Consider the following 15,855-nt stretch of genomic DNA (forward strand, 5'->3'; position numbering starts at 1 on the left):
TCCTGAAACCCCCCCTGGGTTTTTTTTAATGAAAAAGCCTGCCCAAAAAAGCAAATAACCCAAGCATCGCAACATCTGTGTGTACATGTGTCAATAACATGCTCCACCTCTGCCAGCACTGAGTGTATTAATATTTCATCCACAAGGTGGAATACAGCAGTCTCCTAACAGACTCACTTATTCATTTAAAGGCATGAGAGCACACACACAACAAACGCACACACACACACGCGCACAATTTGCTGCCTGAGAGGGATCACCACAGCTATTAAAAATTGATTAGCTGTCATAGTATCATCTCCCCCCCAAGGTCAAGTCTCAAGCCGCATGTGCATGCAAAATGTGGAGTGCATAGATGAGATGGGATAAAAAAAAAATCTGCCTCTGTCCTCTAGTCATTGAAAACACTGAGAAATGGAGATGAGCCTGGATGAAAGGATGACCAGGAGCAAGCTTGAGGGTAAGAATGAAGAAGTTTAACCCTTTAGATTTTTGTTCCCTCCCTTTTAATTCCCCTTCTCGTATCACTGACTTTTACATTTGTATTTCACCAGACTAGCTTGTTCTTATTATTTTTTATTATTATTATAAATATCAAATAAGCAGGTGATATGAATACTCAAACTCAATAGGCTGGTGTAACATTCTGTCCAAGGCACTTAATAAGGATTTACTATCAAATTAAGTGTCAGGCTTTGACTTCTAATTGCTCATGAAAAAAAATGGAGAAAAAGCAGTGGATCAATTTTTGCATAACATGACAAGTCACTTTGCTCTGTTGTCAAATTGTAAAATGGAATTTCGTTGACTGATACTTGTGTGCCCCCCCGTCTGTTTGATTTAATTACGGTGATGTGAGGGGGCACCTACAACCTATAGGACAGCATGAATGGAGCGTAACAATACCACAAGGGAAGATGAGATACACACGCCACTCAGGAACGTCCTCCAAGGGCTTTGGATTAATTTGACATCTTTGGACGGTAGCAGGTTTCAGCTCCTTGTAACACACGTGCCCAGCGCAGGCTGCTGATTTCCCTCGGCTTTAAGTGTGACGTCTCAATCTGGTTTCTGACATATTAACATTGGGGCCAGCAAACTAAGCGTGTAGCACAAGATGAATCTTGCAGCCTTCCACTGGGGGATTTTTTTGCTCATTGTACATTTTTCAATGTACAATGTAAACCTTTGAAATGCAAGGTGCAGTGTTGGGGTTGAGCAATGTGTGCAAATGCCATTGCAGCAAGGGAAGCCGGCCCCCACTGCCGGTGACATTTTTCCTGGAGAAATGTCACCCCGGTCATTTTGGTCCCCACGTTGGAGCATGCGAATGTGTATTTGATTAGCTCTCGGCGAGATGTGATTGATTTTGTATAACACAAGCTTGTTATGTTGGGAAATAGCAGGTTATGGTTCTCGCTGAGAATCACTACAATTTCTATTCCACATCACAGCAGTAAGGTCTCGAGCACACTGCTGATCCAGGAAATTTGAGAATAATGCCAAGCTCTAAATAAGGGAGTAATTTAGTTTTAGTATATATTTTTTTAAATCAAACCCAGGATGGAATGAGCACAACAGTCAATTCAGTCTACAAATTGTGTTTTATAATAATTGATTATTTCTAGGCTGAAGCATATTCGCAACAGTAGTATAGAAAATAGATGGATGCTTGAATGGATTTTTCTGATCATGAAAACGAAACAACAGGCTGAGCCAGTTTGGTTAAATTAAGATGCTATAAGGCAGACGGTGTGTGTGTGTGTGTGTGTGTGTGTGTGTGTGTGTGTGTGTGTGTGTGTGTGTGTGTGTGTGTGTGTGTGTGTGTGTGTGTGTGTGTGTGTGTGTGTGTGTGTGTGTTCCTAATAACTGAGGAGACATCTGTCACTTTCATATGGAGATAAACTTGGGATGGAGGCTAGAAAACGAGCCTTAATTGATTGCACACAAAAAAGGAATTCTTTAAAAATGTTGGTTTAGTGCCTAATTTTACTTACAGACAGCAGCGTGACAGAACTAAAATTAAATAACAGGCACAATTTATGTACACTATTATGCTTTCCGACCATGTCAATTAAAACTGAGCATTGGTGAATACAGTGATGTATTATATCGAATTCAATTTGGCAGGTGCACCTCAGGGGTCACCAACTATCCACAATGTTTTGGATGGATCCCAACACACCTGATTCAAGTGATCAGCTCCTTAGCAATCATTTCAATCAGGCATGTTGTGGGAGGGACACGTCCAAAACACACTGGATAGGTGCCCCGGAGGAACAAAGTTGGTGACCCCTGTCCCCATATATGAGGAAGAAAATAAAGCCCAGGTATAGGATTTACGTTCATTATTAAAACTTTTAATGCTGGGCTATAAAGTAGAGAAATACTGTTGAAGACTCTGACCACAGGATAGCACTGTGATGCTTCGAGAAAACCTTGCAGGGCAAGTAAGTAAGGCTTGTTTGTTTCCATTTTAGTTTTAGGATGCACACATGTGGCCTCTGGAAAGAGACGACAACCTTTATATATCTCCGTATCACAATAGACAGGGTCTGTTTCATGTCTGTTTAGTTTTATCAAATGCAGTCATTTTGTCATGCCAATACAAATCCAACCTTGTGGGTGAACAGTCAGTGAGCCCATTGACTGTTCGTGGAGGGGGGAGGGCGGGGGTCTAGAGCACTAAAAACTCATTACACGGACAATCGATATTGCACACACTTCAGCAGCATGAACGCCTCCTCAACCACATCCACAGGACGTACACGCACACATTTCATCAAGCGCAGGCTAGGATGACAGATGTCTTTTGTCAGCTTGAGCTATGTTACCATGGTAACCATTAGGCATATTTTGGTATGATACGGCAGAGGTGACACCGAAGAAAAGCATCCAGCTTAAGGTCAGGGTTGTGAAACATTCTGATACTGACATGCAACCAATTCATACTTGCAGTACTACTAGCAGTACTAGTATATGTCAAGTTTACCTTTAATAAAATAAATCCATGCAAGACTTAATAAAAGTTATGTTAAAAATGGGAAAAAAAATAATGACACTTTAACCTGGCCAGTTTTCTGAAAATATCTCCATATGCCTTTAGACATCAAACTGGTTTGTAAAAAAAAAAATCCAGGGACATGAAGAAAATCAACTTTTAAAATGTTTTCCTAAATTAGAAATATGAGAATTGAAGTGAATGAGAATTATCATTAAATAAATACATATCTTACCTTTCCGGGACCAGGAGTGTCTTTAATCTTATTGGCTGCACGGAGAAGGCAGGGAGGAGCTGGGGGCGGGGCTACCAGAAGGGCGGAGCTGAAATTGGTGGGGAATAATTGGCTGTCGCATGATGGTGACGCCGATGTCACGGGCAGCGGCACTGTTGGTGCAGCCTTCAACTTCTTCTTCTTGGATGTTAGATTCAGTTTCTGTGCAGCTCTGACAAGGAAACAACAGATGAAAGTTTGATATTGCTTGATTCAAACACAAATTGGTGTTTTTATTTATGAAGATCTGCTTGCCAACAAGGATCTACAATTGCATTCTTAAAGTTGAACAGGAATGTTAATTGCAGACTGGAAAATATACACGCACGTGCACACCCACACCGTTGTTGACATAAGTAGCAACATCTGGATGGGGAGTGGCTCATTTGCTTTCTTGTTGCTCTATTCCCTGTGGCGTTGTGCTCAAAGGGAGCCACTTTAAAATGATATTTATATTTCTGCTGCATCTATTCCCAACTCAGGCGCGCCTTTGTTCTTTTTAACTTCCACTTTCCAATCTCTCCTTCTTCCTCGTTGTCTGCTGCCCTTATTCACTCAACACTATCGTTTTTATCGTTTCTTGACTATTTCCCCCCAAGAGAGCACAATCGTCATCGAAGGTGTTGTTATAGTAGTCAGCACACTTGCATTACAATTCTATGGTTCCGGATTTGACTCTTAGCTGTGGTCTTTCTGTGTGGAGTTGCTTCATAATAGTATATTAGCGCTATTCAATTACATATTTTCCATGCACAGCTGAATTAATTGTGGGAGTTAATTAAAAAAAAAGCATTATTAACAAGTAATTGAGCTCTGAAGCAGTCGGAATCCTGCGTTTTGTCATTCTGCAGATATACTGTATGAACGTGAGGGTAGAGCGAGCGAGAGGACCTCCTGCCCTGGTGCACACTCGGTCAAAGAGCTATATCTCACATCATTGGCTTTCAATTAAGTGCAGCGGGTTACTGAGGTGCGTGCCAGGTGGAGGAGATGGGAAGGTGGCTATAGTGTGGAAATAATGGAGGGGCCATACTAGAGGAGCAATGTTGATTGGAAATTGAAGGTTAGCCATTTTAGACGTTACTGTTTTTCAATAATGTTGGGGAAGTGCACCATTTTGAGAACAAAGAGGACATTTAGTGTGTACAGGATGCAACCAGGATTTACAGCTGACATCGGGGGGGAAGGCAGACTACACCCTAAAGTGGTCGCCAGCCAGTCGTACATCTGGAGACGAACAACCAATCACACAAATATGCACACCGCCTATGAGCGGGAATTGATCCCACGCTTCCCGCACATGAGCGACTTTGACTTCTACAGTTTGATATTTTATATTGTTGCAACGTTAAATGGTTGTAGTAAGATGATGGACACGCGCTCACGGGACTGTAGAATCCTCCTCACGTCGAGGCATCACTTTACTATAATCCCCTTGTCAAATCCATCAGTTTGATAAATTGGCATAAGACATTCTATGACTGTGCGTGCGTGTGTGTGTTCTGTGTGGTGTACATACACACACTTCGACATCTAATTGGCAGCGTTTGGAGACAAGTGGCCTGGGATTTGGCTGAGTGGATCTATTCCAATCTGACTCTAAAATGAAGGGTACTTGTTTTCCATCCATCGACTGCCTAACCCCATCCATCAGCACCTCCTCTGTCAGCCAGCCTCCATCCTTTTCATATATAACCCTCCAGCCCTCGGTTCCCTTTGTTCATTCCTCCACTCGTCTCCATCCTTCACTTCTCTGCTGTCCCCTTTTCACTTCAATCCCTCTCACATCGCAATCAACCACCAGATCTACCTCTGCATTTTAATCCGCTCTCGCCAATTATTCTTTATCCTCTCGCGGCGCTCTCGCCTCCCCTCAGTGACTCTTGGCTTCAGTGCAACAGCTCTTCAAAAATATTAAACGTCATGCTCAGGTTGCAATTGCAAGTACATTCCGACAAATACAAAACGGATTTCAAAATTGAGGACTGGATTGTGGGTTTATAATATCACAACACATTATTGCATTAGACTTGTCTAAATCCCCATACAGATTCACAGTCGGATAGGAGCCTAAAAAAATGTTGGTACTATTGAGAAATGGAAAAATATATGAAGTAGGACTGAAACGATTAATCGTATAATTTGACCAATTCAATTAAGAAAAGAATCACACAAAAGTTTACACTATAGCTAGACTAACTTACTAACATAAGTGACATGTGGGAGGTTTTTATATGATATGATTCTTCCATTGGCTCTTATTATAATGTCCAGTTGTATGTTATATGATGTTGAGTAAGATTTAAAGATTTTCTATCTTCAACATTTCTGAGTCTTTGCTAAATTCACCACCAAGTGTCATTTTGGTCTTAAAGAGGCATTAATGACAGTAAGAAGTACAAAGAAAGCCTCTCTCTCACTATTAGCTGTTCTCCTTCCAAAATAACAACACCTTTCCAATTCACTAAGTCACTTGGGACCAATTCATTTACTCTAGAACCTCCGGCTATGCACGCACACCAACCACACAAATCCCCAAAGAGGCAATCGCCAGAGCATGCAGTAAAAAATTCCTGCACTGATAGAAACTCCCTTCCCCCAGCAGGAACACACGCACACACACACACACACACACACACACACACACACACATGGACCTAGCATGTACAGCATGTCTCCATCTTTTTACCCAGCGTCCCCAAAGGGCCACTGCAGCACGAGGGGGGGAAACGACAGAGCGCCACCGTGGTTTGAGAGTGACATATTCACGGAGCCATTTGCACTAATGAAAGATATTAGTCATACATGTATTAACGGCACGATGGAAGAGGTCAGTGTGGAGGCAGGAGGATTTAGAGAGGAACTTGGAAGGAAGAAAAGAAGCGAGGAGTGAGGAAAAGAGAAATGAAGGCGAGACAATGGCATCGAGCGACAAAATGGAAATGGGGATTTTGTGTGTATATGTGTGTGTGTGTGTCTAATAGGGGTGTCTGCATGCAGTTCACGTCTAAGGCTAAAGAGCATGGCAGCCATGGGATTTAGCAGCCTTGCATGGCTGCATCTACCATGAACACACAAAAACAGCAGAAAGGACTGCGTAAACAGTTTTGTGTTCACAATTAGCATTGTGTCTCACACACACACGTGTTTGATGTGTGCAGCAAATGGGGTGTGTGTATGGAGGTCACACTTGCAACAAAGGAACCACTTTGTCCCTTTTGACATTCTTAAGAAAAAGCGTCTGAAGATACACAATCCAATTACACGCCCACAAAGAGAAGCCAAATACACAACAACACACTTGACACCTGCAGCATTATACTAACTATGTGTTCTTTCAACGTAGACGTTGATGCTTGTAAGTGATCCCAATAGACAGCTGCTTGTGCACGGTTGGAATGTGAGCCAGATGTGTGTTGTGTTTGTGTAAAATGTCCTCCCGGTTCAAAGGTGAGCGAAGGAAAAACGAAAAAGACGGCATGATTACATGTTTGTGTGAGTTCCACTTGAATTTACAAGCTGGTCGTGACACTTTAAGGGTTAAGAAAGTAACACCGGAGGAGTGTGTTAGTAATATATAGACCCGGGACGAAAAAGGACAATAAACACAAGAGTGACCTGTAACTGTATTTGTATTGCTTGCTCAATGTGAATTTTAACAGTGGCTCCTTGGCTGACACAATCACCGCCTTTGTTAGCATTTATTATTTAGTGTTCATTTTGAGCTTCCCATCCTTAGTCATCAATAATTTATCCTCCAGTCTTATTGGACGTGTGTCACAATGGATGTCTTCAGATTTAATGACGTCTGAAAGATGATACTGTGCTTCATTTCTATAAAGTGATGTTGCATGTAATGCTGAAATGAGTGCATCTTACCTGGCAAAAAAAGAGGCTGCAGACGAACTGGTGGTCTGCGACGTGGTGTTGGTCGCCGCAGTGTGTGAGGGTGAGTTTGTGTGTGATGTTGAGTTGCTGTGTGAAGGCGAGTGTGTGTTGTAGCGGTTCAGGGCAGCCTCGGTCAAACCTTCTCTGGATGCATCTGACACCATCTGGGAGATCTAAGTTAGAGACAAGAGAGAAAGGAAGGATGAGGAGAGTTCATTTCCATCACAACCACTTTTAGGAGATTGTGTTTTTATACTTGAAAATTAAATGGGAGGGGAAAAAAAAAACAAAGGATTGAGGTACGAAGGCTACATACCAAGAAAATGAGTCTGTATGTGCTATATGTGAAGCGCTTTGTTACAGCTGCAGCTGTTGTAAAATGCGTTATATAAATACATTTGTATTGTATTGTATTGTATGGCAGCCATTATGCTGTTTCCAAGGCAACCCGGGAGATGTGAATTATTATTTTTTTGCTTTGACTTGTGAGCTAAAATGTGAGGTATGACCATTGTGTGATAGCATTGACCTCAAAGTACATTACAAGCATCAGTTTGCCAGATAGTCAGCCAATGTGTGTTTGTATTCTGTTTCTGAAAAAAAAAACAGCTATGGATTATTGATTATTGTGCTTCCATTGCACTAATAAAAGGTCATTTTTCCTGCAAGCATGTAAATGGATTATCCCTATGGTAGCTAGTTTTGCATGTCCACCGCTGAATACATATGTGTGTGCTCGTGTGTGTGCATATTTATTGCAAAAAGGTTCACAGGCTCCAAGCATGCAGCTTGCTGTTTTGATAAATCACCTCTAGTAAATGAGATGCCTCTATAGTTTATACCGCACTCCTCTGTGCATTGACGCCCATTTCCAGTAGCTCACTGAGCTTTCCACTACTGCATTATTTAAGCTTTGGTGACTACTTATTAGAAAAAAGGTCTGGTGGGCAATGTGGAAGACCAACCAGGAAAGCCTATTCATCTTGTCCAGCGAGAAGAAAGGAATTTTCTAATACTATATTGATTTTCATATATATACGATAATGCACAGATTGTGTTTGTGTGTGTAGTGAATGTCCTCTCCACTCCAATTTGGCAACGGCAGTCGAATTTCTATGTTCAGCTCGGCACAGTATGACATTACATTGAGATTATGGTTGAGTCTGAAAAGATTTAAACCCTGGCCAAACTATACCTGATATGTTTTAGCTGGAAATGAGAAACACGAAACGGCCATTTTAATCTCCTACATTGTTAATGCTTGAACTGCATGATGTTACAGTGGCTTGCAATAATATCAAGTGTAGCCTTCACTGCCAGTCAAATGTTTTGACACACTTTCTCATGCTAATAGGAAAATGGGCATTTTTTGAATTATTTTTATATGATTTTTTTTGCTCAACTATAAGCAATAATTTACTTATCACTAAAAAAGAATTATGCACAATATGGTCACCGATGACAACATACCTGCATGACATAATCAGATCAAGTATGAGTTGCACAAAAAAACCCACAAGAAATATACAGTAAATAACTGTAGATGACCGCTGTTTATGATACTGTCGAGTTTTTATATGCACCAAATCATGAAGTTGTTCAACGCAAACTCGCCACAACATTGTGACCACTTCCACAGTCTAATGAAAAACTGAACATTATTATCCTTAGAAATGCTTCAATACAACTGAAATTGTGCAGGTGTTCCTAATATCGTGAACGGCACTGGAGTTGATGGATGTGACAACATTCCTAGGAGGTCAAAAAGTGAAAAAATCGCATGCTTATTCTATCAACCCTCCTCTTCCTCCCTTCTGTTCTGTTCTTTCGTTTTTTAAAAACAGCACTCATTCATCTTCATTATGAGCCAAACTCTATTTCCAAAACGTTCACCTTCCTCATCTGTCGCTCATAGATTTATTTTATTCTACCACTTGTTTCCAAAAGCGGGTCATGCTATCACACCAAGAAATCTGGCCTGGAATTTAGAATGAAGAGTAATTTATCTGCATGCGTGTGGTCTTGTCTGCTATTATCATGGGACCAGATCCACCTGAAACCAATCTAACCGCTTTACTGCAGTGGAGACGGTGATGCACTGAAAAAGTACCGCTAACAATCGTGTGATTCCGATGGAGCTCAGGAGCTAGCTCTGTGATATTTCCAATGAAAGACGTTTGCTGCAATCATGACAAGGAAGAGAAATGGCCTGGTGGCTATTGTTCAAAGAAAATTGAAAGAGGAGGCCATGGATCTGCTCTGCAGCAAATGTCTCAAGTTTGACAGTGCCTGTCCGTCATCTTGAAATGTATTAATCATATCATCAAATAGATCCAGGGGCTCCAAGCATTGGCAGTTCCACGCCCTTTCGGAGGAAAGAGTCAGCATATAACATAGTGCTCTACTTCACTGGGGTACATTGGCTAAGGGGGACATTTCTTGAAGAGGTTTTGTGGAGTTGATAGCAGAAGTGAAAACCTTCATGGATGTCATGCTCTGCTAAGGAACCGAATGTACTGAACAAAAAGTTCCAAAGCCAGTGGCAGCTTGTCAATGTTGCCCTATGACATTGTCAGAACATAACTCAAATTAAAAGTCTATTATTTGTCATTTTGAGGTGCTGTAGTTCCACGTCTGCAAAATCCTGCTATGGTGAGAAAAATGTATTCAACATGAACCCAAGGGACTGTTTAAACTCTACGAACAATATCTCTCTTTGTTGTTTCTCCCTCCGCATCTCTCTCTTCATGTTGCAATCTCTCCCCATATTACACTTGACAAAACGTCTTTCGATCATCACTGTTGGCAGCTCCTCCCCCTTTAGCTTCCCGTCTCTCAGGGGTGTAAGTCTAAACGCTGGTGATTTATGATGCTGCTCTATTTCTCCTCTACTGGAGAAGCGCCATTACTGTCAAAATTTATAGCTGAAACACTGACATTGCGAACCTCCCACCAAAGACACAAACTACTAACAAAGACATGCACCACCACGTTGAATGGAAACTGGACACTTCATTGGAAGCACTGCCAGAGAGAAAATAATTCAACAAGATGTTTTCTTGTTGTGGTTGGAGTTTTTTCTGGTGTGTGTTGTTATGCTCACATAAGACAGTGTCAAGTATTTTCAATCAAATATTTTTAGTTTTGAAAGTGTTTGGGCCACACTAAAAAGAAAGAAAACAATAGTACAAATAATTATAAAATCACATCATTACAAGAATGAATAATTTGAAAATGTTCAACGCATTGTGTAACTGGACAAATCAAGTCAAAATTCGAGAATTTAATTAAAGTTCAGAGTAAACTAATATTGTACTAAAAGGTGTACTAACATCGCAAATATAACATTGTATTGTTACGAGACAAAGTTGGGATTTCATGAGGATACATTTCAATATGTTGACGTAAAATGTGTTAATAATTTTAGAAAATCCAGATAATTTCTATACCTATTTCAAATAGAACAGTTTAAATGAAAATTCCAACAATTTTATCCTGGTCTCAAGAAAAAGGCAGCTGTGTACGTTTTGTCATTCACTTAAAAAAAACATAATTCTTGTAACATGCATGTATATGTACTTGTATTATTTTATCTTTTCTCATGAAGGAATATGGCTAGTTGCATAACTGTGCGAAATGTTATTCTTTTATAATTTAATTCCCATTCTCCTTTGTACTTACCATTGGTCATCATATATAAAGCCGAGGCATGACAAGCCAGCTAAATGTCACCAATTTATTTTTTTTTAGGTACCACAATCACATTCGAATCCTGCACTGAATATCAATTGGAGAAGTATGGAAAGCAGTAAAGATTTAATTACTATGAAGCAGATAGCATTTGAGAGGAAGACAAGATAAATCGGCATAGGAAGTAAGTGCAGAAAAATTGCTATGTGCATGTATGTGTGTGAGAGAGACAGTGGATGAGTGTAAAATGCGTGGCTTACCAGGGAGGGGGGTGACGTAGAGTCCCTAGAGTTCTAATTATCACTGTATGAATTATTACATCTGTAGAACACGTTTGCATGCGCCCCACACACACACACACACACACACACACAAACCTCAGGATCTCCCCTGGAGTCCCTTCGCATACACCTCTGGACTGCTCATCACTGCGGGCGTTCTTCCTCCTCCCTTATCTATTCTTGTTCCCTCTCTTCCTGTCTCCACTAAACCATTTCAGCATGTTGGGAAGTCTCTCGGATGACATTTTTAACAGTCTCCAGTGGTCTTGGCGACAAAAATATGTTGGTGTTGAACAGGCATGGACTTGAGGTCCAATTTTGTCATCATACTGTGATGTGTGCTCTTAGTATGGTTTAGCAGCTCTACACTGCAAATTTCAACCATAAACATCTTGTTAAATAAATACGTTTTTTGAGCCAATGAAGTGTCCATTTAATATGCAGCAGAAAAGAAAAGCATGTAAGATGGGAGACTGAAAGAAAAAAAAGGATGTAAAAGTGACAAGTGTGTTGTACGTTAATGAGTCCACACTACATTAACTAATTAATCCCAAATGCAAACACATTAGTGTCACTCTTTACCTGCCCATAAAAGCAGATTATCTCCCCTTCTGTTGCCATTGGCTGAAATCCTGCGAACCAAAATCAATTTGAGCTAATCCCTCCAGTCATGTTCTGTCACTTAGTCAAATCATGGTCACTCCGTGATGGTGTGGATGTTGACTGGTTGTCTGTCTCCAGAGGTGGGCTATCATTAACTGCTAACTAGTTCAGGGTGGAGTCCCCCTTGATCATAATATACTCAATAACACCCAATTTTCTTAAATACCATTCTCCACCCAAATGTCTGCCTTGCCAGCCACTTGAACAAATAGTCGGCAAAAAATAACTGCTTGTTACTAAACCTACATCATAAACTTAAGTAGGGAATAATTTGCTCCCCATCCAATTTTCACGTCATTAGCAGCCGGGAACCAAAAATAGACAATTCAAATGTAATGCCAGTAACAACTCTGACGACCAATATTAGTGTGTAGATCCATCCTGACGGAAGACCTCCTTTCAAATAGGCCTTGCCCTCTCTGAGGTTGCGTGAATTACGGCCATTGGCCATTATTTGAAGAATTACTCTCGAGATAGCCTACCTGGTACGGATAGAGCGTAACTCCTCCATTAGTTCTGTTCATGTGTTGATGACCTGCTGTGTTGTTACTGCTGTTTGTGCTGCTATTCCCTGGATTGTTCACTGCACTCACAATTTGCTGTTGGGCCACGGCCGTTTTTCCAGAACCGGGCGACCCGTTCCGTCTTTCCATCCCACCTCCGAGGCCCAGTGAGCTGGGTTTGGAGCCCAGTCTGTGCACTTGTTGGTTCAAGGGTGCGCAGGAGGCCGTTTGTCCGGCAGAAGGACTCCCGTGAGCAGAGGCGGACGCTGCGTGGCTGGGGCTTGGTGTCGGGGTCTGGTTGGGACTCGGCGACGGTGATGAGGGACGAGTGAGGTGTGAAACGGCAGCTGCGGATGATGAGGAAGAGGAGGGGAGAAACGAGGCGGGCCATTCTCTGGATCCGGAAGCTCCCTGGGATGTGTAGCGCCCAAAGAAAGGAGGCGGGGATGAGGAAGGAGACAAATCCCACTGGTCCAAGGTGAGCACCAGGCGCACGGCTTCCTGTTTGAGCTGCGTGAGGTGAGTGGCGCACACGTCACAGCGACTGTCGCGCTCGTTCCATGCCCGCCGGGAACTGTTGGGGACTTGCAGCTTATCATGGAGGAGGAGGGGAAAGGATGGATCCTGGGGGAGGAAGAGGGAAACATAGATTAGACTGTAGAAAAAACTTTACTCTGAAACTAACTTTGGTCAGCAGTTCTTAAACTGAACATTTCAAGTGCTAAGGCAAATAAAGAGACATCACTTGTTGCGGCGTACTAGAGACATCCGGTTCAGACGGAACATGTCAGTACTTCATCATCAGCGAGGAGGCTCGGCAGGAAGAAAATGAATCAGATTGATGAACTCTCCGTTGAAGTCCGATCGATACGTGACGTATTGAGATTCACTTGTATGAGCATCTCGTCAATAGGTACATAATGTGCGCGGATCGCCTCGTATTCCCGCTTGTACGCATCCATCAAAGCGACAGCTGATGAAGCGGTAAACCAGGCAGAAAGCAGATCAGACAATGAATGACTTGGGCCTGTGTAAGGGAGCCAGTCAGCCTCAGCCGAGCGAAGCGAATGGGGTAAGAAAACACTTCTTCAAACAATTTGATGATGAATTCAGACATATTATATCGACTGGAGGTGATGAAAAGCCTCAGCAGTGCTGACTAATGGTGACCATTAACCCACTTCAGGGCACTTGGAATATTGTGGTCCCTCAAAGACTTTGTCCAGCTAACAATTCGGAATTGAACCTACTGGCTCCAAAGGAGAAAAATAATTATTTATGCTCAAAGGGCTACATCAGTTTATTTTGTAGTCGCTACTCGCCAGCCAATCACAGGACACATCTAGACAAACAACCATTCACTCAAGACCTTTCAGATCCAAATGTGGGTTTTATACTGGAACTGTTTATGTGGTGGATGTGAGTCTTGGTGGCCTTTTGGCACGGCAAACGTGTCAATGTCTGACATACGGACAAGCGGGCATCTTTTAATAAAAAATAAAAGCCTCGTAGTGTACACTTTCTCGCTCAATGAATCTACTGTTTGTTTCTGTTTGTGTGTGCGTGTGTGTGTGTGTGTGTGTGTGTATACCTGTGGTTTGTTGTCACAGGCAGCTCTTTTACATCAGATGAAATGTGGCCTTGTGCGTACACACACACACACACACACACACACACACACACACACACACACACACACTCGATGTATATTGGGATAAAAACGACCTTGTTACTCTGACAAACTGACAAAAATATCAGCTTTAAACGTTGACATACAAGCAGGCAAGTGTCCAAACATGGATGTTCAGAGATTTTGGCTCAATTTAGATTAATCTTAGGTTAGGTTTCAGTTAACTGGGGAACATTTCCTCTTCTACATGTTTCTGGTGGTACTCAATTAGTGACAGACCGGTCAACCATTTAAAGGGGTAGAACCGTTTGGAAATGTTTGTTCAATCAAAGACACAGGCCACATGGGCAGCTGGTAAGAAATGTTTGGCTGCTTTAAAGTAAGTGTTTTTCTTAGCATTTGACATTTGGACATTTGAGTATTTTGTGTTGTTTGTACCATTTTATTTCAAGGTTGATAACCTGCTTGAAGTGCAAAAGGAAATTTCAACGAATTACACCCGATTGAGTTGTCAGCCCCCAGGTGTACTCTTCCCAAATATCCGATCAGTGCATAATCCTGACTGGCATGACACACCACACACACATGCGACATTTTAAGCTGACTAGTGCAGACTGTTTGCAGAATTGCCCGTGACATGAATGCATGTCATGACTTCTCACTGTAAATTCAATAATCTGTGTGTGGATGTGCTAGATATGATAAACCAAACAAAGCACATCAAATATCTGCATATTTGATTTGTCAATTTTATAGTATTCCATCAATGCATGTTTTTGGAGCAATTAATCTTTCACACTGAAGAAGCAATAAATTGGACATGGTGTTCAATGCTTGAGATGAGGGTTTTATTTGACCAAATTATAAAAGTTGGGGCAGTAGCCAAGCTCCCTCAGTGTAGAAAGAAAATGAGAGCTGTGGGTTTGGGTGTGTGTGATTGGCTGCGGGGGTCGTTCTAGAGTGGGAAGCATTTTAATGTGTGCTGTTCACAAACATTTTATTTTCCTCTCTTGTGTGCTTCTACATTTCCGTTTTCCACTCCAAACCTGTTTAGTCACTTATCTGTACAAACAGCGGTAACTTTATAGAATTGCCTGCTTTCCGCTGGTCCAAACACCATAATCAGACCAGTATCATGCTGTTATGTTGGCAGACAAGCTTCAGCTCAATTTGAAAAAAAGTAATTTGATGGGACGACATGGGCAATTTTATTTTCCTATAACAATGCCAAAATGCTTTCAGAACATGATTATCGGCCTTATTAGACATATTAACACAGTGGTGGCTTAGTAACAGTTATCTTGACAAGGAGCGTGCTGCCTGTTCCCTGCATATCATCGTCAGTCTTTGAGTTCATCAGTATTCGGAGGGTGACTGCATCAGTCTCGGCACTAGATAGTCGATGTGCGCCAGATTCATTTCCTCCGACAAGGGCAGACAAACACGTCGTGTGCACGACGTGAGGGAGTGACAGAGAAAATGCTGTGAGGCCGAAACGGCAGACGGAACATTGACCTCGTTGACTGGTGTGTGAATGTTCGTGCGTGCCCATGCAGACTTGGCACAAAGGGATACTGAGATTTGATGGGAGATGTCAAGTCACTCGTGTTACACCCTCAGTATGTTTTCCACATGTGTGCACACTGGAGGTACACTCAGTAGTTGCAGTACATGGACTTGTCAATCAAATACTCAACCCATATACTGACCGACAGCGTTTAGAAGGGTAAAATGGACCAGAATTTATATTTCTCCAGTGGGATGTTGAGGTAATATGATGATTTCAGGTAGGATCTCACGAGACCTCAGTTGAGCGAGCGTTAAATGATTAAAACTAATATTTTGCTTTTTGTATTTGTTTTGCCCCAAAATTGTGCTAAAAACATTCGATCTTTGTGCCCCTTTTACTTCTCATTGTAAAAAAA

The 15,855-nt window shown here is 41.8% G+C and overlaps 1 protein-coding gene across 5 annotated transcripts in view; it reads right to left on the minus strand.

Moving 5' to 3' along the window:
* Positions 1-15,855, minus strand: part of kif26ba (kinesin family member 26Ba) — a 49,700-nt gene that overhangs the window by 19,843 nt on the left and 14,002 nt on the right. For 4 of the 5 annotated variants that reach the window (XR_005097596.1, XM_037248260.1, XM_037248259.1 and 1 more), the window contains 3 exons: positions 12,280-12,924; positions 7,155-7,336; positions 3,237-3,447 (listed from right to left, as the gene is read on the minus strand). Coding sequence is in view for 4 of the 5 variants with exons in the window: in XM_037248260.1 (XP_037104155.1) it covers positions 3,237-3,447; positions 7,155-7,336; positions 12,280-12,924 (1,038 nt within the window). In the remaining variant the exon portion in view is untranslated. The remainder of the gene's footprint in view (positions 1-3,236; positions 3,448-7,154; positions 7,337-12,279; positions 12,925-15,855) is intronic. The other variant, XM_037248261.1, reaches the window with a different exon arrangement.

This window comes from Syngnathus acus, chromosome 3 (genome assembly GCF_901709675.1).
Source record: "Syngnathus acus chromosome 3, fSynAcu1.2, whole genome shotgun sequence".
In the NCBI taxonomy this organism is placed as follows: Eukaryota; Metazoa; Chordata; class Actinopteri; order Syngnathiformes; family Syngnathidae; genus Syngnathus; species Syngnathus acus.